Raw genomic sequence first — 26,628 nt, 5'->3', positions numbered from 1 at the left:
TGGTCGACCAAGGGTGTTTGCAGTAATTCTAACAAGAATACCGTATATAACAACACCCCTCTCTCAACTGAATCTTTGGTGGTCCAGTCTCTCTCCTGCGACGTTTATCATTTCATCCACACATTCCTGGGAATATGATGCTGATTAAAACAGTACGTAGCAAAGCAAAAACACCAAGAAGCCTGATTTAACACAGCGCATAGTAATGTGTGAATTACTTCCATTCAAGCATGACTGAATAATTTTTCCACATAGTGTTTTAGCCTTTAGAACTAAGGTCAATTATAATAGCACTACACTGATATGATTAGATGCTATACTTAAGATATCCTTTATTTGTCCCACACTGAGGAAATTTACAGTCTACAGCAGCAAAATTGGGGGATAGAAAGAAGAAAACCAAAGTGTTTGCATTCACAAAATAAATGTTTCAGTTTCAATGCACACAGTTCAATTAAGTGCAATATAAATATAGATATAGATAGCTAAGGTGGTTGTGCTATTTACAATTGCTTTCACGTAATTTTATTTTTACACAAAATTTACACATAAAACCCCAAAACTTAAAACACAAAAGTTAAAATTATATTCAGTACCAATTTTGATATTTTTGCACAAAAACGTGAATGCACACAACCGTTTCCCTCCTACCAAATTACATACAGCAGTGTTCATAATGAGAAGAAGGGGTGACAAGCATGTACAAGCTTTACTAACGTTGTGATTTAAGTTACAAAAAATGCTAAATTTACATGAAGTAACACTTGTTTGCGTGTGCGTCTGCTTCAGTAAGTATTTGTACTTCGTTAATTCCTACCGCAGCATTTGAGGGCAATGGATACAGTGCAGGACAATGAGATGCAACGCAGACGAGCATATGATTGATAAATATATAGAGAAAAAGAGTCGAAGTACATGAAACGTCGATTATTTAAACCTGATAAAATGCAAACGAGGGGGAAACGTGCAGTGCAGTGTCCCCGTCGGCGAGGCGTGATGCTGAGGTGATGCAGATGCAACCAGAAGAGGGTGCAGAGGATCATCTCGCTGCTGTCAGCAGAAGCGAGCTGACTTCCAAAACTGATGCTGCCCGCCTGCCTACTTTGGGTAGGATTAACAACCGGCGCGCCACCGCCATCGCGCTTCCATCGGACATTTAACAATCCATCAAAGTAGGAATGTAGAGGACACGCAGGTTTGCACCTTTTCTCTTTTCGTGTGTAGAGTGCTGCTTGTTTGCCGGCTAGGCTAACGTCGTTAGCTTCACGATAGCTTTTAGCAACACTAGCATTGTCACAGTTGAACTGAGCTCAAATTAATGGCTGGGTGTATACACTCATTTCACATTTATCTCCGTGTGTTAACGCCGTTCGTTTAAACAGTGTTAAAGTGATGTTTTCAACAGTCATCTGCATTTTTAGAACAACAGTGTTGTTCGAAAAAATAGCTTGGATGTGTCCTGGGAATTACTTCAAAATAAGCTACACTGAAGGATAGCTACGCAACTATTTCTGTGGGAAAAACTGTGCCATGTGTATTACGTTAGTTGATCTGCGTAGATGCCCAATTGTGTGGCGTGATATTTAAATTGTTCAAGTTATTCGTGATGCTCGCATCACTACAATGCCATTCATTTTGACAACAACCCATTCAGCTTTAGTTTTGGTCCTAGTTTCGGTCATTGTTAAGAGTTACCCTAACTTTGCAAACAAGTTGTAATAAAATACTTTCATTACCATTCGGCACATTTACAATAGAGCTGTCACTACTCCTGACTACTTTGTATGAGTTTGCTTGTAGCATTTCAGCCAATTTGAACCAGTTGAATGCAACCCAAGCGTATGTTAAAATCACGTTTCCATTAAAACATGGGAGCTAATTATTTTGGTGCTTCGGTGATTTTGTTTTGAAAGCTATTGTACAAATAGGAAGCTAAATTACTGAAATTCCCAGCGTGCCTTACCCCTATAGTTTATTGGCTAGATGGAGTACTACCCTCATTGGCTTTATATGGTCATTTGGCTTGAAACTAAAATATGTAATACGTGTTTCAGGTATCATGAATTATTGGAAAGCAAATGTTGTCATTAAAGCATGCGTTTGACCATTCGAGTTACACGGAGATAATGGTGGCGTTAGCGGTGATGCTAATGTTTTGGGTGTGCCAAATATTAAAGGTGTGCTTGCTCCGATATTGAAATAATAAACAGAGGAACTGATGTTATATGGGATCCTAAGGCCGTTTTGCTGGCACCCTGTTTAACACACACAGATCCCTCTCTGTCTTTATTTGTAACCATGAGATGTTTTGGAACTTTCCTGGTAGTTGAAAAGAGGTTTCTTTCACAGCCTTTTTATGAGTCTTTAGCTTGATTCAGAGGATATTTATTTTTGAATGACTTTACCCGAGTATTGATTCGCGAATGAAGTGTGTGTGCGTGTGTGTTCTCCATTGACATGAAACAAGAGCAAAATGAGACATTATTTCCAGACACCCATGGACATAGTATAACAATTTTCAGCACAGCACAGAAAAAGGGGGATTGTTGTGCTGTAAAGGATGTTGTAGTATGGAGTATACAGTTTAATTATTTCCTTTTTTTCATGTAAGGTCAGTCAGGAACAATTTATAGTTACTTAGGTGTTGATCTTTTGTATCAGAATTTAGGCATGTTTTCTAGCATGTGACTTGAAACTTTGATAGTGTCTGCTCTCTCTCAAGCAGGCTGGTGCCCGCTTGTCCACAAGCGCAAGTCTGCCTTGTAAGGTTGTTTCTTGGGAGACGCCATCACAGGAAGCTCTTGTTATGGCAAGGAAGTGCCTCCCCGCTGTTGAAGCTTCAATAAGGAAAGAATGCAGCAAAAGGGGTCTTTATGAGCAATTACAAGACTACTTCCTATCTTTGGCAGGTCCTCGTTTGTCTTTTAACTCTCATCTTTCTTTCTCAGTCAGTCCAAAATCCAACACTGTTCATGAGCTGTTCGCTTCTAGCTTGTCTTGTTTGTCCGTCAGTCAATATAACTTTACTTAGTCCCTCGGCTTTCAACTTTCAGCAATACTTAATACTAAAAGTCGGGTTTTGTTTGTTTTTATTTGTGGTGGTTTGGGGGGCGGGGGGTTCGACGTTGTTGCTAAATTTTGTTTTGTACCATAATAAACATCTGGCGTAGTCATATTCAGTACAAGCACGGATGCAACTTGCTAGTTTGTTTATTGTTGTTCACCAATTTAGACAAAAGCATAGCTGAAATATGAAAAAGAAGAACATAAGACTTCTTTTGGGACATCTTATTTGAATATGGGGAATTTTCTTTTTTGAGTGGGGGGTTCGACGTTGTTGCTAAATTTGTCTTTGTACCATAATAAATATCTGGCGTAGTCATATTCAGTACAGGCACAGATGCAACTTGCTAGTTTGTTTATTGTTGTTCACCAATTTAGACAAAAGCATAGCCAAAATATGAAAAAGAAGAGCATAAGACTTCTTTTGGGACATCTTATTTGAATATGGGGAATTTTCTATTTTGTAGAGGAACACAGGGAATTCCTGTTTCCCGCACTGATCTTTTTCCATGGCAACCTGGAGTGTCAATTTAACACACTTGATGCTAATATTGGCAGAGGATGATGAAGAACTTTGCAAATAAAAAGAACATGTTACGCACGCACGCACGCACGTACGTACGTACGTATGTATGTATGTATGTATGTATGTGTGTGAAACAAACTTGAGACATTAAATGTTGGGATTGCCCATGTATGTAAATTTTCAGTTGTCTATTGAATTGTTAATGTTGTAGTAAGTCTAATATTTATTTAAAAATGAGTATTTACCCAGTATTAGCATCATGTGCAGTGTATTCTATTGTACCTTGAATAAAAGATAGCTCTATGACTTGAAACTGTTGCAAGATGATAGTAATTGCCCATGCCACAACACTGTACCCACCATATTTGAAACATGATGTGGTCTGCTTTGAGCTTCGAACTTCATCCAGTATTTTTCTCTCAGCGTCATTCTGACACATGCTCTCCTTTGGCTTCAACTGCCCTAAGTATTTGTTTCCAGAACATTTGAACATTTTTCTTGTCTTGCCCAAGGGCATCTCACCAGCAGTTGGAGAGCAAACAATCATCTCGCCAACAACTAGTTGGCATGCTTTTTTTTTTGGTCACAAGACTTGAACTGTGACATTCCAGACAAGTCCCTACAGCTGAGCCACTAGCTACTATTTATTTTTTATTTTATTATTATCTATTGTTTTTTTGTTCTTTTTTTTTTGCAGGAAATAGTTGACAGTTCTGAGCTGTTGTTAGGTAATCTGTACTGTTTTCTGAAGCTATAGTTTTTAGTTCTGCAATTTCATCTACATAATAGTACCGGTACATTTACTTCAGCAGTATATTAAGTGCTGGCAAATGCCATATTTTTGTGAAGCTTCGTGAATAAAACTAATACTTCAGACATTCATTCATTCATTCATTCATCTTCCGAGCCGCTCGATCCTCACTCGGGTCGCGGGGGGTGCTGGAGCCTATCCCAGCTGTCTTCGGGCAGCAGGCGGGGGACACCCTGAATTGGTTGCCAGCCAATCACAGGGCACACAGAGACGAACAACCATCCACGCTCACACTCACACCTAGGGACAATTTTAGAGTGTTCAATCAGCCTGCTATGCATGTTTTTGGAATGTGGGAGGAAGCCGGAGCACCCGGAGAAAACCCACGCAGGCCCCGGAAGAACATGCAAGCTCCACACAGGGAGGCCGGAGCTGGAATCGAACCCGGTACCTCTGCACTGTAAAGCCGACGTGCTAACCACTGGACTACCGGGCCGCCCTACTTCAGACATGTCATGGTTATTTTTATAGGTACAACAATCAATTAACAAATTTAACATCAACAATTTTGATGTTTGATAAATAGTTTGGAGACCTTATTTAACTTTAAATTGTCCAAATCTCTGGAATTTCATCCCCTTTTAGATTTTTGTCATTTTCCCTAAAAGAGGGCAGAATGGTTATCTTTGTGTCTAGGCAAAATAAATGTTTTGGAAACATCTTTTACTTTGGATAATGATCAATATGTCTTGGGGGGGGGGGGGGGGAGCCTGTTTTTGATTATCAAAAAAGTAGTTGCGGTCCTAGTTGTTGTTTCTGATCCGTTATATTGCAAGAGTCAAAATTATTAAAATATCTGCCATTGTCCAACACGATGTAACTTTAAATATACACATGCCACAGACGAGATACATGGAATCGAAATTGAAAAAGAGTTGTGTTTTTGAATTGACTGACCCAGGATGTCACAAAGATTATTCTCTCTGTTTGTACACCCCCACACTCACTTGTCAACAATCTGGGGCCTTGTGACTTATATTTAATCTCAGCAATAGTTGAACAATGTTTCCATAGTTTGAACATCAAGTCCTACGGTTTTCCTCATCACGTCCATTGTGATTGTGAAATTTGATGTTAACCACACCTGCTTCTTGTTTTCTTTCTTCAGATATCCACTTTTGTTTCATCTTGTTTGTCCGAGCTGTGACTGAGATAGCTCTCAGTCAGTAAGTCTTAACTTAACTGTTTATTAAACAGTTCAAGCTGCTTACACAGCCTACTTTACACACACGCGCACGCACACACACACACACACACGCACACACACACACACACACACACACACACACGCACACGCACACGCACACGCACACGCACACGCACACACACGCACACAAAACATATTCTCCAAGAAAAAAAAAACAGAACAGAGTCTAAGATTGATTGTTGAGGGGCTTCCTTTCTAAAATAAATAACTTCAACACACTTTTTCCTTTTAAAAGACTGTGCACAAATAAATCCAAGTCTGTGCTAAAGTACTTACTCTTTGCTTCCAGCTGTGTCCCAAATAACTTTTCTGGCTATCATGGCATCAAATGAGGTTCTCCTCAGACCTGAATGGAAACCCTGCACAACACAATGTCCTGCAAGTTTTCTTGCAAGACGAGTGCTGTCAATAAAGCCGGGATCAACATTTCAGCCGGCGGCCCGGTAGCCAAGTGGTTAGCACGTCGGCTTCACAGTGCAGAGGTACCGGTGTTCGATTCCAGCTCCGGCCTCCCTGTGTGGAGTTTGCATGTTCTCTCCGGGCCTGCGTGGGTTTTCTCCGGGTGCTCCGGTTTCCTCCCACATTCCAAAAACATGCATGGCAGGCTGATTGAACACTCTAAATTGTCCCTAGGTGTGAGTGTGAGTGCGAATGGTTGTTTGTTTCTGTGTGCCCTGCGATTGGCTGGCAACCGATTCAGGGTGTCCCCCGCCTACTGCCCGAAGACAGCTGGGATAGGCTCCAGCACCCCCCGCGACCCTAGAGAGGATCAAGCGGCTCGGAAGATGAATGAATGAACATTTCAGCCATTGCCATGTTCATAAGTTGTTGTCGAAATTAAGTGTTGCTCCCAATAGTTTTTTTTAACACCCAACTTTTTTCAAATTAGCACGATTCCAATTTATTACTCCCCATCATTTGCTTGAATTTCCTACCACTAAACACAATAAAACCTTACTTTAGTCAACGCTTTGCTTCCACTCTGATGCAGATGATTTTTGTCGTTTGACATAATTATGCAGTTTAACCCAACCACCGTAATCTTATATGGACTTTTGCAAACATGCGATAACCATCTTGTGGAATTTTACAAACTGAAACATTTTTTTATGTTCTAGTGCTATGTTCTAGTGCAGGGGTGGGCAATTATTTTCCCGGGGGGGGGGGGCAAATGAGAAGCAGAAAATATTGTGGAGGGCTAAGTTAGAAATAGAAATAAAAAATAAAGAAGATAGCACAATGTCTTTGTATGCAGTCATAATGTAACATTCTCCTCCACCATCACACTCAGCATCGGTTCTCCTCAAGGCTGTGTACTGAGCCCCCTGTTGTTCACGCTCTACACTTTTGACGGCTCTCCGACTCTTATTAGCGGTCCAGTTTGCGGAAAGTTTTAAACATGATAACAATCAAACCATTCAAGGAAATGTTCATTTACTCGAGCCACAAGCAATTCTCTCTGAGCATGGAAATTGCCAAAATCGGACTGAGTAAGAATCACTTCCTTGTTTTTCACAGTTTCGTAGATATGAGTCTTTCCGACTCTAGGCGTCTCCTGAATGTTTCGTACTTTGTTAACCCGCTTCGTTTAATCAGAGACATATCACTTTACCTTCCATGGTCATTACTCTCTCCCTCTTTCTTCGTCTTCCCCTCCCTTCCTGTGCTCTACAACTTGAAGTAACTGCGCCATCTGGTGTTGAAATATCTGTCGTTACAAGTCCAAATAAAATGAATGCAATCAAACCTTAATTGTGCACCAATCTTCGACGGGCCGGATTAAAAAGACCAACGGGCCGGATTCGGCCCGCGGGCCATAGTTTGCCCACCACTTTTCTAGTGTCTTGGCATGTCCCGATCAGAAACCAACAGCTTTACTTTTTGTCAGAAGTTTCAAGACTCTTTGCAGACATCAGAACGCAAAACATTTTGTCAGAGCTGAGATTTTTTTCAAGAAATAATCACGACAGAGATGACCATATTTGATCTTGTGCTCAAGTTAAAAGCAAATCTGTTGAGCCCGCTGCTGTCAGTTATGTGTTCATTCTTCACATTTTAGGAATCTCTTTTATGGAAAGAATTCCCCTCCTATGGAAAAGTGTGGCGATAGCCCTAAATTCTGACACGCATCACCTTTCTCCTCCCTCCTGTGTGCGCAGACTGAGCTGTAAATGTTTCGGCACCCGAGAACTCAGTATGAAGAAGTCAGTGCGGCCTGTGGTGAGTAAGGCGAGTACTGATCGAGGGAAGGCAGAAGCCCCATCTACCACTGGCACCGGAAAGCCTGCAGCCAAGACTAACAGCGCCGCACCTCTGCCAAAGGTAAGAAGCATCATCTTACTTCATGGCAGCTTTTTTGCAAAAGCAGCTGTTTTACTGTGTGCATCTGAATGTTCTTTTTCTTCTGTTTGCGTTCTCAGGTGAAAAGCAATGATGATCTTTTAGCGGCAATGGCTGGAGGGACTCCCGCATCAAGTAATGCTGTCAGCAAAACCAAGAGAACTGCCTCAGTCGGGACCACTGCTAGCACCGGTGACAACAAGCAAAAAGCAACAGCAGGTGTGTATTATAATATGCTGCTCTAGTCTAAACAACGGATACGTATGTATTGCTTCCCCCTCGTTGCACATCAATTGCTGATTCTGTGGTCTTCCTCATATTTATCCTCTTTGCCTTGTAATGGTGAGAAAAGTGCTGATGATTCCAATGGCCAATGATTGACAGGGGCCCGAGTTTAGTCCTCTAATTTTCTATTTGCAGCAATGACTGGAGGAGCCCAAAGTGAGTTTTGTTTTGCAGTGCCCAAAAGTACCTGGTGGTCACCTGTGCGTGTGGAGTTAATCCTTTACATCTTGTTTTGGTTGAAAGTGTCCTTGAGTGTCTTGAAAGGCGCTTATAAATGAGATGTATTATTATTATTGTCACTGGTGTCAAATGTGTTTCTAATCATAGACCAAATTATAGTGATGTAGCCCTCTGGGAGATGTTTATGAAGTCGCATAACATTTAGAAGTGAAGAGATGTAAAAAAAATAAAAATACATTCCAGGCCGTTATGTACATTGATTTTAAATTCATATCATGTACAATAGGGGACAAAATGCGAAACAAACTGCTTTTCTTTAGTATAAACAGGACCAGATTCAATGTTGATTGTTGTCTCAGTTCACTACTCCCCCCACTCACCCGCCTCCCTGACCAAAGCAACTCCTGAACATGCACGCATCCTACATGCACTGTTCACAAGCCGGCATTAACCAAGTGTTGCTAGTGTGCCTTATTCACGTTGGAAAGTTGCTAAAAAAAATTGGTTTCAATTCAATTTGCCTGTTTTTGTTCTGTGAAACATGTAACAATATTATATCTTTTTTTTTTTGTCTATAAATCAGGCTCCTCAACCAAGCGTATGACATCATCAACTACAAAAGAGCCAAATTCGTCACGAGACCGTCTTCGGACATCCAGGACGTCAGCTAATAAGAAGCAGCTGGTCTCGGGGACGGCAGCAGGCGATGCAGCCTCGGGGAAGCGCTCTCGCAGCCAGATCCTGACGGAGTCCGAGAGCCGTATGAGCAAGTCAAAATCAGATGGCCAGATCAGTGATAAGGTGGCATTGGAGACAAAAGTCAACGACCTCCTTGGACTCGCAAAGAGCAAAGATGTGGAGATTCTGCACCTTCGCAATGAACTGAGAGACATGAGGGTCCAGCTTGGCATGGAAAGAAAGGATTCTCCCCTGCAGGAAGAGGCTGAGGAGGGGGAGAAGCCTCATGTCTCGGCCATCACAGCAGCTGACGTCGAGTCCACTCTGCTTTTGTTACAAGAGCAGAACCAGGCTATCAGAGGGGAGCTCAACCTGCTGAAGAGCGAGAATCGAATGCTCAAGGACCGTCTCAATGCGCTGGGATTCTCTCTGGAGCAGAGGCTGGATGGTTCAGACAAGTTGCTAAACTACCCATCGGTCAGCCCGGACTTGGCGGCGGGCGGTGGGCAGAGTGAGGGCGGAGCCACCCTGACTTCCTCAGTGGAGGGGTCGGCCCCTGGTTCCTTGGAGGATCTACTCAGTGGTCAACACCACGGTGGGTCAGTGGACAATCTGGACAGCGAATCCAGTGAGGTCTATCAGGCCGTCACCTCCAGCGACGATGCGCTGGACGCCCCCTCGGGAGCCTCCTCATCCTCCGAATGCGAGTCTGCTCCCAGCAGAGAGCGTTCACGGAGGGGCAGCAGTGGAAATGCCAGCGAGGTGTCAGTCGCCTGTCTTACGGAGCGCATCCATCAGATGGAAGAGAACCAGCATAGTACCGCTGAGGAGCTGCAGGCCACATTGCAGGAGCTGGCTGATCTGCAGCAAATCACCCAAGAGTTGAATGGGGAGAACGAGCGGCTCGGCGAGGAGAAAGTCATCCTCATGGACTCGTTGTGCCAGCAGAGCGACAAGCTGGAGCTCTACGGTCGACAGATAGAGTACCTGCGCTCCTTGTTGGACGAGCATCATGTCTCCTACGTGCTCGAGGAGGACATCAAGAGCGGGCGCTACATGGAGCTGGAGCAGCGCTATGCCGACCTGGCGGATAACGCCCGCTTTGAGAGAGAGCAGCTGCTGGGGGTGCAACAGCACCTGTCCAACACTTTGAAGATGGCGGAGCAGGACAACGCCGAAGCCCAAGAGGTGATCGGAGCCCTGAAGGAGAGGAACCACCAAATGGAGCGCGTCATGGACTCGGAGCGACAAGAACGGGCAGCCATGGCAGCTGCGCTTGAGGAATATAAAGCGGCAGTGAGCAGTGACCAGGCGGAGCTGAGCCGCTGCCGAGCCCAGTTGGACCAGGAGAGGCAGAGGGTTGCTGAGCTCTACTCTCTGCATACAGCGGGGGACAAAAATGACATCTGCCAGCTTTTGGAAAGTGCGCGACAGGGAAAGGAGGAGGCTGAGGCCAAGGCTGCGAAGTTGCAGGATGAGCTGGAACAAGCTCACAGTGACCTTGCCCTACTGCAGGACACTCTGAATAAGGTAAGTTTGACATACATGAAGGCTAATTATGAAGGCTCCGACTTGTAGTAAGTAGTGCCAAGAAAATACATGTTCATCTTTTACCTTGGTGATTCAAAAACACGTTCTTCCTCCTCACCAGCACGGATAGAAAGAATCTGTTTAACACCGTTGGAGAATGACTAATTCACCCATTGTTGATGTTTTCATGAGTTTCAGTCCGTTTTTCTGTGTGAGCAGCTTGACAGGGAATACAGAGACTTCCAACAGCAGGTGCAGCAGCAGATGGCTGAGCAAGCGCACGTGTTGGAGAAACAGCGTGTGGAGCTGCAGGAGAAGGCGACTGAGATCGTCGACATGAAGGAAACCATCTTTGAGCTGGAAGACGAAGTGGAGCAACACCGAGCACTAAAACTACATGACAACCTCATCATCACCGACCTTGAGAGTAAGAACCCTGCGCTCGCGCGCTCACACATATTGATGCAACATCATGTGTGTGTGTGTTTTTGTTTGTTTGTTTGTTTCTTACACAGTGTGCTATCTGTAATCAAGGGCCAGCCAACTACATTAGCCTTGAGAGTCAGTGCGTGTTTGTAATTGCAGAAATTGCTACTTGCCATAATATGATAAGATAAACACAAGTACATAGCAAGTTTTTTTTTCTTTCAAGTAGAAACTTGGCAGTGGTTGGCTTCCTACTGAGTGATATTCTAGTTTTAAAATGTAATACAGGTAATGTCACAAAATATTGAGGTGTTTTTTAGGAGATAAGCCCCCCCCCAAAAATGCTATTTTGCCCATCAACATTACATCCATGCAAACAGACTTTGGGCTAGTATCCACGTGGCCAATTTCAAAAAGAAACTCCTGCTTTCATTGACCCTAAAACAACATTGTCAGTGGAAGAAAGAACAAACCACAATAATGTTGTTTTTTTTTCAAATACACTGCAGGGTTTCTTGTGAACTTAATGGCATCCACGAGAGAGAGAGACAGAGAGCACCGCAAACTAGACAAGATTATCAGAACCATAAAGGAGCGTAAAAAATAATTTGATGTTAGAAGGCCAAATAAAGGATGCTATACACAATATTGATCCTAAACTGAACTTTTTTTTTACTGTGAGAGCAAAGGCTTAAGATGAAACGAGGAGTGGAGTTGCTGTGCTGTCTCAATCCGCAAGAATGAAAACAGAAAATCTGGAAGTAATTTACTAACTTTCTATTAAGAGTAGTATACTACAGTATGGTATGTGTCAGGACCAAGCATGTGGTAGAAGGCTGTCGACAGAGCACTCAGCGAGACGCAGTGTATTGTTTGTGCAAAGCAGCAGCTTGTGGCTGCGGAGAGATAAGGGTGGTCTGTTTATGTTGCATATTAGCTGGGCTGAAGTTGTCGCTAAATTCCTTGCCTCACTGCAAACGAGCAGGATGCCGATGCTTGCCTTTGCTCTTGAGGACTATAGCATTTATTTGATAAATAGCTTTAAGTACACATGCTGCACTGTGACTTTCACAACTACGAGGTTTTCATTCACACTGTTAACTCTCACATTGATCAACCTGAATGTTGCCCACGCAATCCGCAAAGTTTCCCTTGTGTCTGCTAAGCCTAATTTCGATATCTTGTGTATTGTATGTACACAATGTGTGTACATACAATATGTAGAGTGTAGAGTAGTGTAGCTCATTAAATGTCTTAACTGACACTTTCTTTGACAGACTCCGTAAAGAAGCTACAGGACCAGAAGCATGACATGGAACGAGAGATAAAGATCCTTCATCGCAGACTCAGGGTAAGTCAGTTCACCTTTGACTGGTATCTAAATGGCAAATAGTGAGGACACAATTATTTTCATTTAGCATATCATCATTGAATTGAATACAATGACCTTTCCAATTTGAAATCGTACAAGAATGACATTGTACTTTGATGAGAACAAAGTTTTACTCTTATGAGCAAAAGCCATCTTTTATTTGGGGATAAATGTGTAATATGAGAATTTCATTCAATTCTGGTGCCATAGATTGCAAATTTCCCCAGTGTGGGACAAATAAAGGTTTTCTTATCTTAATAAATCCATGTTAAGAAGAAGACTAGTGAAGAGTTTGTGAAATCCATTTTTTGGGGCGGAGGGTCACAAACCATGCAATCAAATCTTTTGGTATCCTCACATCATTAGCATTTACATGTGATTGGACAAACATTCTCCCCTTTTCCCAGTGATGAATGTGTATTTAACAGTATCCACCCATATTTATCCATCTCAGCAAGCAGACATTTTGACAAATACTCGGGGTGTTCACACGGCACACATTTGCATTGGTGCTGCACCGACGTATTTTGTTGCGATATATCTTACACCGTAGATTTGTGGTGCGTTCACACATAAAAAGCTGCTGACTAAAGCGAAACGTGTTTACCCCGGTGCAGACCCACTTGTGTTCACACGGTAGTTTCTGCGGCTGTGCAATGAAAAACAAAGAGCTGTCGTGTTGGTCCTTTTTAAAATATACACAACTCAAGCAACTACTGTACAAGCACGTCCTTCTCCTTCTCGGTCTCCTTACCCTCTGCTCGAGAGGCGTTCAATGACCGCCCCCGAAAACGTAAATCAACGATGACTTCAATGACACTCAGAAAAGCAAACATAATGCGCCAAACAGAAAATCAACACAGGAAATCACAAAATAAATTATACGGAGGGGTTGTGAACACACAACAGAGGAACAAACAACTCTGAGACAGTCCAGTCTCCTACAAAAGGAAAGATGACAGAAGTACAACAGAGCACGAAAGCAACGTATTCTACCTGTACGTAATCAACTCTTGTCATGCGTAGCGGAGTCTACCCCTGTAGCTTTTTACATTGATACTGCCCCGCAAACAAGCGTTTGCTCAGGAGCAAATTTTTAAACCACCTCCTTGAGCAGTGTGAAATTTGCTCCGGTTTAAGCTGTTTTCAGGGGCTACAGCGGTGTACCTTTGTATGTGTGAACGCTCTACAGGGGCAGCCCCGGTGCTGCACCGGAGCAAAAGTTGCCGTGTGAACACCCCTTTCTGTCGACTGAAAATGACATTACAGATGCTCAGGGCTCATGTAACGACCAATCATTGCTCAACTTGAGAAAACAGGTGAACCGTCAAAATATCCACCCGCTGAGGTGGCTAAAAATGGGTGGATTTTGCTGTTTAATCCGTATTGAACAAGTGCAATTGTAGCCAGGATGGCATGTTTTGACTTATGAAGGTGCATAGAACATATTGTGAAGAAAATGTTTGGGTTGACTTCCAGTTTAAGCACTGAACTTAATTTTATATATCTCATAACCCCCCAAAAAAGTGATCTCGAACACAACACTAAGATACTTTTTGCGAGACAAGGGAATGCGCCGCAGTTTACAGGTGTTATCTGCATTACTCGTAATGATGTTAAATGTCACTTGCCTCACAGGAGGAGTCGATGGAGTGGCGTCAGTTCCAAGCAGACCTGCAGACGGCTGTGGTCATTGCTAATGATATCAAGTCAGAAGCGCAGGAAGAGATTGGAGACCTGCGGCGCCGACTGCAGGAGGCCTTGGAGAAGAACGACAAGCTGAGCAAGGAGCTGGATGAGGTCAAGAGCCGCAAGTAAGTGACCCACAAAAAAAACCCCCAACAAACTATTGGACAGATTTTGGCTTCTTGTAGATTCAAATGCCATTTAGTAACACCTTCATACGTCTCACTAAAAAAACACCAGTAAATACATTATTAATATTATTATTTCCCTTCCATGCACGAAATATTGAAGTCTATGGCTATTTTTCTATTGTCTGAGTACGCTGTTGATATTATGTAGAGAATGTTTATATATTTTTCCAGACAAGAGGAGGAGAGAGGTCGAGTGTATAACTATATGAACGCAGTGGAGAGGGACTTGGCTGCACTCAGACAGGGCATGGGTCTGAGTCGTCGATCTTCCACCTCTTCCGAGCCTTCACCAACTGTAAAAACACTCATCAAGAGCTTCGACAGTGCCTCACAAGGTAGGGAGCACAATTTGCATCAACAACAATTTTTCCTGATCGTTTGTTCACGCGTTGCTCTCCAATCCTCTTTAAAAAAAAGAAAGAAAAAAATTGATTTTGGAGACTGCATTTTCTTGTCAAAATGTCCCCATAGCTGACGACTCCTGACATGCTGTACCGTAGTAAATCTCAGCCACATTTAAGCAGAGCTCCGAGCAACTAACTTTGTTCTTGTAACTTCAAGCACCACCACCTTCCAGTACTGCCACTGTGACTCCAACAGCGTCAGCTGCTCCACTACCACGTACCCCTCTCAGTCCGAGTCCAATGAAGACTCCTCCGGCTGCTGCTGTCTCACCTATACAGGTATGGGCAAAGTTTTTCAACTATATTTTCTGTAAATGGATCCGAAAGCCAAAAATAAATCCATCAAAAAAGTGATGAGATGCATTTTCTTAATGTATCTGCAATTAAAAAAAACTTTTTTTGGCCTGTTCTGATACTGCCTAATATGGAATATGCCTCCCTTACTATGTAGACACTTCTACTAGCATTGAGATCTTGTTGTTTATGTGATAAAGAAAACTAAATATGTATATTGGACAGCACTTAAGTCAGGGTGTCAAACATACGGCTCACGGGCCGGAACCGGCCCCCTAGGAGGTTCGATCAGGCCCGCAGGATCATTTAAAAGTGAAAAATGCATAAAAGACACGGAATGAATATTTTTAATAAGGTGCAATTCATGGAGTGTTTTAATCAAAGCAGACAACCCGCAGTCTCAGTCTGTCACTGAGACAGACCCAACACAGCAGATGCTGTCAAGGACATGTGAATGCTTTATTCTTTACACATTTAATACCACTCTCCTTAGTTTGTAAGTTACAGGCAGGGATTAAATTTAGATTGTATATGCACATTTGTAAATGGTTTAAAAAGTACCTTCTTCATAAATCTCATTTAATCTTAAAATGCATTACTATATTTTTCCATACCATTACTTGTTTTGTGCCTTTGTACAATCAGTGGGATCAGTTGCAATGTATACATGTGAATGATCAAAGTAAATTACACATTTGTCTAAGGCAGTGGTTCTCAATTATTTTCTGTCATGCCCCCCCAAGGAAGAAGAAAACATCTCGCCCCCCGCCCCCCTCTGCATGACTATAATTAGTATCATTTGTCTATGAAATTGTTATAAGTACACCTTTGCATAACACTGTATCCTTATTAATGTATAAGTGAATAAAAAAAAGAAAGAAATACGGACCAATTTACAACAAAGAATAGCTTTAGTAACTGGAGCAGAAAAGATTTAAAGTCCATCTGAAATTAAAAAAGAAAATTAAATCCTTAATTTAAAAATAAATATTTTTTGACTGACCATGTCAAACCGTACGATACAGAAAAATAAAATTACATAAAATCAATAACTAATAATGCATTCAAACTAATTACCAAAATTATGAGAAAAATTATCTCAGGAGCATAATATTTTTTTAAAAACTTTGACCAGCAAAACAAAAAGATATAAAAGAATTTGTGCTTTTTTTTTTTTTTTAATCAAAGATGATGTCTGGATTAATGACTACAATGAGCACGTTTTGCAATGCACAGCTTTTCGAAGCAAGGTTTGAAGCAGGACACAGCAACTCTCGGTTCCTGCTCAATGTGGAGCCAGGACCTGTATTTTAGTTTACTGAAGTAGCAGTCACAAAGCGCCATGATTGTTGGCAATATTCGGCACGTTTTCGCTGAGAAAAAAAAAACTCAAGCAGCTTATCAGCGTGATTGGGGTGTAATGTCTTTAAGTGACGCATTAATTTATTTGGCTTCAGGCTCAAAATTTTTAGACACAGTAAGAACATCGATCTTTCCTCATCTGCCACCGCAGTCACATTGAAGCCAAGCGCTACATACGCCTCGTCATATTTCCTCCCTGAGAATGCTCCCTGTGCAAACTCTGCCAATGAGAGTGCCACTGCTCTCTAACGTAGTGGAGGTGCAACTGCACGTTATTTTAGGACAGTAAAAAAATAAAAAAACATGTTGCCTGAGGTCAAACGTGCCCACCTTAACGGAGCGTCGCGCCCGCCCAACTATTTAAGAAACACTTGTCTAAGCAAATCTAAGGTGCTTCATGAAAGGTTCATTAAATTTCATCATTTTCCTCTGCTTCTTTAGACCAAAACAAAGGGAAGACATATTATTTTGGTTGTTTATAGCTGAGTATGGTATTCTTAAAGCTCTTTGTTACAGCTGAAGCTGTTGTTAAAGCGCTATAGAAATAAATATGTATTGTATTGTATTCAATGGTCCGGCCCACTTGACAGCTACAGATGTGAAACAAGTTTGACACCCCTAACTTAAACTGATCAAGACTCTCCGTTCTTTTTCAGAGGCACTCTGTATCCACATCGCTGTCAGCTCCCAAGCCGCTATCCCCCCTCACTGACAAGAGGACCAGCTATTCCGACATCTCCATGTCATGTAATATTCTTTATTGTACCACATTTCAGGAGTCGGTTGCTTTCAAAATCGAATCATGTAACGTTTTTTAATTTAATGTACCATTGCTTGGCAAGTAATAAGCAATAGTAATTAACAACATTAATATTATTGCACACCTCGCATTGAGAAATGAGCAGTAGTTGCCATTCGGTAGTGTGTTAGGAAAACACAAAGACTTTTGAGTTTCCTGAGAAAATCTTGCTCACGTGATGATGTTTACAATTTCCCTTCAGTAGCCAAATGTTTTTGTAAACAAAAGTGACACTGTCCATGTAATTGGTGATTTGATGTTTCCTCCTTTTTGTATCTCATATACAGTTTGTCTCGGTCAGGGCAGTCTGACACATGGTGTGTGGGTTTTTAAAACACAACTACAGACAGTATTTCAATACTGCTAGTTTTTCTCAGCTTCTAGAATACTAAATGTTGGAACTGTGTCATTGTTTTAAGTTAAAAAAAACAGCCTGTCTTCACATCAAGCAGCAGTTAGTTATGGTCCTAATCTATGTGGAAGGTAATTTCTTTTCAAGCCATCATGACACTGTATCGACAAATCAACGGCAGTTTCGTGTGCATTTGATAACTGACATAGCTAACGAGTCATGAATATTATCAACCACTAATGCAGTAGTTCTTAACCTGGGTTCAATTGAAACCCAGGGGTTCGGTGAATCAGTCTCAGGGGTTTGACAGAGCCTCTGCCATGGAGGTTAAGACACACTCGACTCAACATGTCAATTAGTTATGACATGCCCACTTGGCCATCACTGGATGGTTCATTTTGTGCACAATTAAAAAACGTACAGTTTATACTAAGATTAATTGTGTTTACTTTTTTAATATGGCAAATGTGTTTTTGTATGTCTTGAATTTGTTAAAAGAAAAAAATCATATTTTTATTTTTCACTAATGATGGGTTCAGTGAATTTGCATATGAGCCGGTTGGGTTCAGTACCTCGAACAAGGTTAAGAACCACCGTACTAGAGTATTTGGCCATGGTAATGACTTTGATCGTGTTCTTGGTGTCACGAGCCAGTGCCTCATCAAAATTATTTTGAAGAGAAAATACAGATACAGTCCGTCCTGTATGATTCCTTAAAATGCCACATATTTAAGTCTGTGTACTTATGATCATGACAAGCTCAGGAGTATGTTAACAATTCCAAGGACAGCAGTTCCTACAGCGGACAGCCATTCATGTTATCAGGTTTCAGCGTGCATGAAAGGGTTAATCTATCAATTGCAGGTTTGAACAGAAAGCCTCTCATTTGTAATTTATTGTCATGACTATGAAGGACTGACTCGTTACGCAAAGTAAGAGACCATTTGGGGACTTAGTTCATGGCTGGTTTACTTTTACACTGACTTCAGATTCCGGTTACTGCATTCGTTCTGGCTAGAGTGGTATTATGAACCTCTACATCCTTCGAACTTTACTCTGTCCTCTTACTGGCAAGTGTTAGATATGAATAGTGCGAACGAAGGCCAAAGCCGTTGTTTGATTCGGCCTGGGAGTTGCTACGAATTGTTGGTATTCTGTACACTCAGTGGAATTTGAATGTGACTATTTATGGAGCTCTTAAACAGTAGTTTATGTCAGTAATAAAAATACAAATAATTATGTCTTTACAGCTGAGCACCTTCTCAGAGGAGCCCAAGCCAGTCGACCGCCTTCTGTCCTCCAGAGGGTCTCCAACATGGATTCCACCAAGACAATTTCAGGTTGAATAATGTATTCAGACGGTGCACATTCACCTTATCGTCGGTATACCTTTTCCAGGAATCAATCTTTCGCGCATGTTCTTAAGTAGTGTCCCGCCGGAGTAGTGAAGAGATAAAGAGGGACATGACAGCCCAAGACGGAGGTTCCTCATCGTCACTGATGGTCATGAGTGCCGCCTCTTCTCCGCTCTCAATGTCCTCCGCCTCTCCCACGGCCTCCGTCACTCCCACGGCGCGTAGCCGTCTAAGGTACAAACTTAACCACATCTTGCCAAAGGCTTACAAACGAAACAAAGGTTCCTAAGCAAGCACACTCCGATCTTTTGTTTTTCTTGAAAGAGAGGAACGAAAGGACCCACTGTCTGCACTGGCCAGAGAGTATGGAGGCTCCAAGAGAAACGCTTTGCTGAAATGGTGCCAGAAGAAAACCGAGGGCTATCAAGTAGGTTAGGTGGTTCTGGAAACCACCCAATGTGATTCAAGTATAATGGTTTTTTTAGGGGGGGGGGGTGGGTTGGAATTCAGGAATTGGGCAAAAGTGAAATCACACAATGGCTATTTCAAGGTACTTAAAATGCAGAGCAGGTTTGGGATCATGTCCCTGTGTGAAAGGTTTATACAGAGGACAAACTGATATTTTGACTGCCTTTATACAGGCAGTCAAACTTTAATTCTGACTTATGCACCAGCAATTTGGGGTTCTCATGCTGAGCTTTTAAGTTTTGCTGAGTAAACATCTGTTTTGCTGTAAAGTCCAAGTAAAATGTGCTTTCGTTAAATGTACAGTATTGTATAGTTGATAGCAAAATGATAAATCGGTTTTGTGCTGTGACCGAAATGAACAAGACAGAAGGAGACCAAGTCTGAGATCACGGCATGATCAAATATGTTGCTGCGTGTGGTTAAGTTGCCTCATATTTGCCTGACGTGCAGCAGGTATAATGAGCATTTTTGTATAAGCCGATTTCTTAAGGGAGATAATGCTTCGGTGAGTTATGGGTGTCATGGCGCGGTGCGCCTGAGGTCCTCTCCAGGAAGTGCTCGATATTGAGCAAAGTGACTTGACAAAAAACATGACGCGTAGCACGATCCTGACAATGATCACGAGACGGGCGAATTTCATTTCAAAGCACAAAAACCACAAGCCTTACTGTACACTAGACTGTAAAGCATTGGTGTCAAAGTTAAGGCCCGGGGGCCAGATCTGGCCCGCCATATCATTTTATGTGGCCCGCTAAAGCATGTCAAGTTCCATGATGCTTGCTATAAAGTCTGAACCAAAATTTCAAATTGTTATATGTAATCCACAATAACAGTCCTTATTCTTGACTTCTGATTGCAAAACAAGTTATCCATCAATTTGTTGTCCGCCGTGCATGTGATATGTGGAGGTGATTAAACATTGATATGGTTTCCCAAAATTCCCAAGAAACCGGAACTACAATGTGGCCCGGGACAAAAATGAGTTTGACACCCCTGCTGTAAAGTCATATTTTGTTTGTTTTTCGTGAGACTTTAATGTTTAATGCTGTCGGTGCAGGAAAGAAGCCAAAACATCCTCACCATCACCATTATTTTATCATATGCCGCGCCTTATATTTCTCGCTTGAATGAAGAAATATCTGGCTCACATGAAACTGTTGCTATGGTGACATCCACACTCATCTTTATGCCTCTTGTGTTTCACTTTCGGCAAATTACAATACAGTCAAGGAATATTTGGCATCTGCGTGCAATCTCTGGATGAACCTAATATGCACTGCGCTTAATTGGTCTGCTTGGAAGAGAAGCAGTATTAGTTTAAAAGACTGTGTTTGAATAATTGCCTTGCCTTCCAAAGTCCACTCAACTTTATAAATTCAGTTTAAGAGTGAGTATGGATTCATATTCTGTTGTTTCTGTTTGATGTTGATGAGATGCCATGTGTTCCAGAACATTGACATCACCAATTTCAGCAGTAGTTGGAATGATGGTCTGGCATTCTGCGCTGTGCTTCACACCTACTTGCCGGCCCACATCCCTTATCAAGAGCTGACCAGCCAAGACAAGGCAAGCACAGACTGAAGAGAAAGCACATCCTTAAAACCCCAAAATGCTCAAATAAAAATAGTTGGCTTGTCTTTTTTTTTTTTTTGTTTTTTTAATGACAGAGGAGGAACTTCACCTTGGCGTTCCAGGCTGCAGAAAGTGTCGGGATCAAATCCACTTTAGTAAGTTTTGATATGAAGCGCATTTGCCAAAAACATGTTTGTTTGTTTTTTTGGGGGACAAAATGTTCTGCTTCCCATCAAGAAAAGCGACCATCTGTAATATGCTGCTATATCACCCATCAAGTCATGCCCCCTGGGGTACTTAATGGAAGAGGCAGAACTCTAACATGCTCCACAGCATCAATACCTCTTGTGCAAGAGATAAAAAACATTTAGTCCACACAAGACGGCTATTTCATATCTAACAGTGAAAATATGGAAGCATGTTTGCTCATTTTGCCTCAACAGGAAATTCCTCACACCACTGAAAATATATTTTGGTCAGAACTGCGGCCAGGGTTCTAAGTTGACTTTGTATTACCCTTATTTTATAGTCGTGTTGGTTCTGTCTGTCAAAGTCGCACGGCCTCTAGTCTAGGGGGTCCTCAATTTGTGATGTTCCGTACCCCCCAGACCCTACCTGGATTTAAACACGCAGTCATAATTACAGAAAATATCTGCCTAAAAATAGGGCTTGTTGGCCATAAATTTAAAACTGTCGAAAAATAATAATTGGCTTTTTTTGAAAATTTTAAAACATTTAGCACAATGGCAACTGATTTTGTTGAGCAACGTGACTACGTAATTTTATGCCGCTGAGCAAACCAGCTCAATCGGTGCCATTCGTAATGTCAGTGCCATCGTGAACAGAATTGAATTTCTTTCAACTGACCGATAAAAAGCAAACGTGATATTCAAAGTTACTCAGTTCATCTGTTGTTTTTCAATCACTTGTCCGCGAGTCACCATTGTTGTCCTTGTGCCCAATCTGAGTATTGCTTTGTAAGCCCTCTAATTGGTTACAACATGACTTTAAGCGATTGGACCCCCACCCGTTGATTTGGAATGCATAATTTGAAAGACTGCAAATGTTTTCTTGGCGTGGACATGGAATCAGATTTTATTTGGAAGATGATGTTGAAATTACTTTTCAACATGTGGACGTAGTCTAAGCCAGTGTTTCCCGACAGTGACTTAGCCAAGGCACGTATTTTCCATGCGAAAAAAAAATAAAAAACAATGTCACAAAAAGTGTAGAGTGCCGGTATATTCTGAAAGAATACTCTTCTCAGTTTCCTCGCAAATGCTTCCACAATGTGCAGTTAAGGGCCGTTGAGTTTATCACATTGTCGGTATTTTGTTTTGTGAATGGTGATAGGGGGATAGACAGGTTAAATGGACCTTCTGCCGGTTAATGGAAGAGCCGTTCTGCCTCTCACTACACATCCCCCTGGTACAGAAAGATGAACAAAAATACATTATTTGTCATAAATTAAAAACCATGTTTCAGTCAAATTAAGGGACATTAGATTCTTTTCTTTGGCCCACTTGACAATCTTTCGCTCGTGTGCCGCGACAAAGTAGTTGTAAATCACTCTCTGAGCTAACTGCACAGAATTCCCTGTTTGACAAAACCACTGACGCTCAACTGTCAATTTTGTGGCTTTTACAGGACATAAATGAAATGGTGCACACCGAGAGGCCAGACTGGCAGAGCGTCATGACTTATGTCACAGCTATCTACAAATACTTTGAGACCTGACTAAAGGCTGCTGCTTCTGCTACTGGGCCGCACCTCAACTTCACCCCAACATCACAACTGTACCTCGCTGGATAGTGCCGCCGCCACCCACCGCATTGCATGTTCAGCGTCATTTTCAGTAGTTTGAAACACCAAGAGCAGACCTCGATCTGAAAGGAAATACACTCACACGCAAGTGTTGCATGTATGCAGTGTCACGATGAAGCCTTCTCACACTGAAGAAACACGCCCTAGTGCCTTCTGCCTGCATTTCCCTTTTGCAAGCAATTCTGCTCGACACTTTGCCCAGATGTTTGCTCATTAGCAAACAATAAAACAAGCGTGAGGCCCAGCTCTTCCCTATTATGATGGTGAAGCATTGAGGAAACATCAGTTACAGTACGTATCTGTAACATATCATATCAGCACAATTGGAATTCCCTCAATCCTTTAACTAGAGCTCAGGCAGCTTTTATTTTATTTTATTTTTTTACAGTATTCCAGATGTTCATGTATGGTCTCAGATGCCTTTGTTTGAGAGGATCAAGTGCCTGTGTGATGAGTAATGCCTGACACCAGCTCAGCCCTCCTGAGAGCCAAACCCTGAAGAGTTTCTTTTCACTACAACATATGAAGATGAAGATCAGGTCCAATTCTGTAGCCGACGTTGCAGAGGGTTTTTTTTTTTTGATTAATTTATGCCGGTTGCCGTGTATGACAGGGTTCTGCTACAGTAACAAATATCTGATTTCGATGGACTCTCTCATTTTGAAGCATAAAAAAAAAAAAGCCGGCACACTAAGAGGCATTTAAGCGCCAATTCTTTTGCTGGGTTTTCAGTTATAGGGGTGTGAAATATGTTAATGTGTGGGTTTTAATATCAAGTTAACACTCCATAATGTTTGGTTGTGAGCTTTGGGGTGTGATGTGAATGATAAAATTAACGGTGCTGACAGCACTGATGCAAGATCCTGGAAAATTCTATTGGAATGAATTGAAATTGAATAATTTACGATTGGAAATTAATTCCCACAGAAAATGACCTTCTCTTCCTCAGCAAAACGTCCAATGAAAGGTTTCCAGAATCTTGATTTTTTTTTTGCTTTTTTTTTTTGCTTTTTCCTAATCCACACATTTGATGACTGCACATTCATTTGGGAAGAAGCATTGTCAAAATGAAGTCAAAGCCTGAGGATTGTTTATTTAGCTTAGCAACAATGCTAAAAGGCTAAGAAAACTAAAGACCGCAAAGCCGTGGAGATCCTCCTTCCGTCACTTATGAGGGCCACTAACGCACGTTTGATCTCATTTGTCCAACAACATTATGTGTGAATATGTGAACTATCAAAGAGCTATTATTTTTAACGTTTTGCCGACATCACATATAGAAGGCTAGCTGTTTCACTGTGCTAAATGAAAGCGAAGCTAACAACTCATTGGCCTCATTCTCCCATTTATGGGATGAATTGTCCACAAATAACTCATGTACACGCTCCCCCTTTATGTTCAGCGTGTTAGAAAACATTTTATGTTTGTTAAACTTCCTACTGTGACTTAATATTATTTTATAGATGCTGAGTATACATTGATGTGGAACTGATGTCCATTGTGCCAGCGACATGACTATCTGGCTGCTGTATGTCAATTGTGCCTCAATTTACATGTTGAGTTTATTTATTTGGATTTTTCCAATCACTGTATTATTATTTGTGTGTGTGTGTATGAGTGTGTGCATAGATTTGTTACAGTACAAGAGGCCGCTGCATCTATGAAAAGCCGTTTGTGCATTTATTGATATTATTTGCATCCGTTACACTCTTTGTCCTAATTTACTGCACTTGTAGTGGGGAAAAAAAATTATACTAGTGTTAAATTGTGGCTCAAAAGTAGGGTCAAAATGTTAACTAGTGCGCAGTTTTGCCTCATTAGTAACAAGTAGTTGGCCTACCAGTATCCCAAAGTTGTTCTACAAGTGAGTACAAAGCGTATCCTAGTATATTGAAGGTTACTGGTACATGAGACATGGCCTCACTAGTTGTGTCTAGTGCAGCAATTTCATTTATGTATTAGGTTGAATTGTGCACCTGGAGAACAGCAGTGGCACAATTGTGGTGAGGAAAACAATTACTAGTGCTTTACTATAGTACTATGACTAGTTCTACGAGTGCGTTGAATTAATATACTAATGACACAGCGCATACTCGTGTATGGATCTTATAATGGATATAAAGTCCTTGGAGTAAATGCTCCAAGGGCTTTGCATGTATGCCTGGTCAGCTTCCCCGCCATCCCCCGACTTCCTGCTCATGTCTTGCCTTAACTGTTTAGGTTTTGAGAGCGTTAAACTTGCAGTTTTCTTCCCACACGGTGTGGAAAATGGATGAGCGTGCCTCTTGAGAAACACTAATAAGGTCTTTTGGCAAGGCAGATTGATTTGATCAGTGTGTATGGTGTGCGTGACTGTGTATGCTGATTTGGGTCAGATGAGGCTGCCAGCTGCTATCTATAGCAATGTAGTTGTTTTCATCTTGGATGCTATTGCAAAACCCGTATCCCTGCCATCTATACAGTGGCTTAGACATCCAGTCATTTAGCACCAGCGACAATTTTGTGTCCCGGAATGTGCAAGTGTGGGGTATTTAAGTGCATTTGAAAGCATCGGGCCAACACTTTTATAGTGTTACTGCTCGATTCCATTGCTGAACTGCGCGTTATTATTCCCACCTGGATTGTGTGTGGGAGCCACAGGAACAATTGGATCCTCTCTCTTGCTCTAAGTGAAATATGTTTGCGCTTGCTTGTTTGGAGCAACTGATGAACACTCAATCCAGCACGGGTACTACATTCCACCTCCACATGTTTCAGCCACAAAAGAGAGAGCAAGCGAGAGAGTGAGCAAAGAGATGTTGCATTGCAGGGCCATCCATGCGTGATGATGGCCTCTAGAAGCAGGAAAGCAAATGTGAACAGTGCTTTGGTTCTTTACTGGATCTGCATCATGTTTTGCTTGCCTTGGTTTACCTGAAAATGCTCTGAGAATTCCACTGAACCGAGTAGTTTTTTTTTTTTTTTTAACTTCATGTTGCCAATAAATCCAATATTTTCTTTTCCAGTTCATACCTTTTTTATAGTGTGGAATGTTTTCTTTTTAACACTTTTTTACTTCTCGTATGAGCTCTAAATTGTGTGTGTTTGTATGTGTAAACGTGCAAAATCGAATGTTTTCATTCTTAAAATCCAACAGCCATTGTGTCATTGTTACTGCAGGTTTTATCTCCTCGGACAAGGATGAGACCAGTCAGGTCTGGAAGTGTTTGGACAGCTGAACGATTTTGCTGTGCACCACCACAACATATTTGAAATACGAACAAAAAACCTAATAGAGATAATTTATGAGCGTTAATGAAATTATTTTGTGAGAAATTGAATTATCTACCACGTTGGAATTAGAGCCATTTGACATCCCTCCATAATTTACAATTACAAAGATACACATTTCAGAGAATAGCTGTTATATCATCAATAAATACCATTGAATTCCTGTTCCTTGATCAGCCGTACATGCCAACGCCATCACTTTGCCTCCACCCTATTCGAAACATGATGAGGTATATTTTGGATCATGTTGAACTGTTGCGTTCTTTTGCTATATGATTCCATTCCCAGGGAAGCTAAATTGACCTTTGTTGCCCTTTGATTGGAGTCCACAACATTGGAGGCCTTCAAAGCAGAGGATCCTCTGGCTTACTGGTACTTCAGGGTTCCTGCTGCTTCTCGTTTTTGTCATCTAGTTTAAGATAAAACCGAAGATGACAAAACACAAAAAAAAAGCAGTGGGAAAGGCCTTGTGAAGCATTTTCAGTAAGGAAACTCCGATTTTCATGTCAGTAAAAAAAAAAAAAATGAATCATTGACTGATAGTTAGAAATCGACTTCATTAACATATTGACTGGTTTAGAACAAATTCATATGGTTGTGTAAGAAGGCAAAAGAGTGAAAACAAATTCACCG

At 41.6% G+C, this 26,628-nt stretch overlaps 1 protein-coding gene across 3 annotated transcripts; it reads left to right on the top strand.

Annotated features, from left to right (window-relative positions):
* The first annotated feature begins 836 nt into the window (after positions 1 to 836).
* specc1la (sperm antigen with calponin homology and coiled-coil domains 1-like a) lies at positions 837 to 25,734 on the top strand. Of its 3 annotated transcripts, none has more exons than XM_052068697.1 (16): positions 837 to 1,107; positions 7,767 to 7,929; positions 8,028 to 8,166; positions 8,996 to 10,620; positions 10,840 to 11,047; positions 12,324 to 12,397; positions 14,057 to 14,232; positions 14,467 to 14,630; positions 14,857 to 14,978; positions 17,012 to 17,102; positions 18,757 to 18,846; positions 18,933 to 19,095; positions 19,186 to 19,288; positions 20,779 to 20,895; positions 20,997 to 21,056; positions 22,549 to 25,734. In XM_052068697.1, the coding sequence occupies exons 2-16, from the start codon at positions 7,804 to 7,806 to the stop codon at positions 22,636 to 22,638; spliced, it is 3,348 nt and encodes a 1,115-aa protein (XP_051924657.1). In that variant the 5' UTR covers positions 837 to 1,107; positions 7,767 to 7,803; the 3' UTR covers positions 22,639 to 25,734. The 3 variants fall into 3 exon arrangements, with proteins under 3 accessions (XP_051924657.1, XP_051924656.1, XP_051924658.1); XM_052068696.1 differs by having other exon boundaries at positions 838 to 1,195; XM_052068698.1 differs by having other exon boundaries at positions 840 to 1,195; positions 18,936 to 19,095.
* The last annotated feature ends 894 nt before the right edge of the window (positions 25,735 to 26,628 follow it).

This window comes from Hippocampus zosterae, chromosome 6 (genome assembly GCF_025434085.1).
Source record: "Hippocampus zosterae strain Florida chromosome 6, ASM2543408v3, whole genome shotgun sequence".
Taxonomy (NCBI): domain Eukaryota; kingdom Metazoa; phylum Chordata; class Actinopteri; order Syngnathiformes; family Syngnathidae; genus Hippocampus; species Hippocampus zosterae.
The sequence above is the reverse complement of the archived record's forward strand: the minus strand, read 5'-3'. Positions and strand labels throughout refer to the sequence as shown.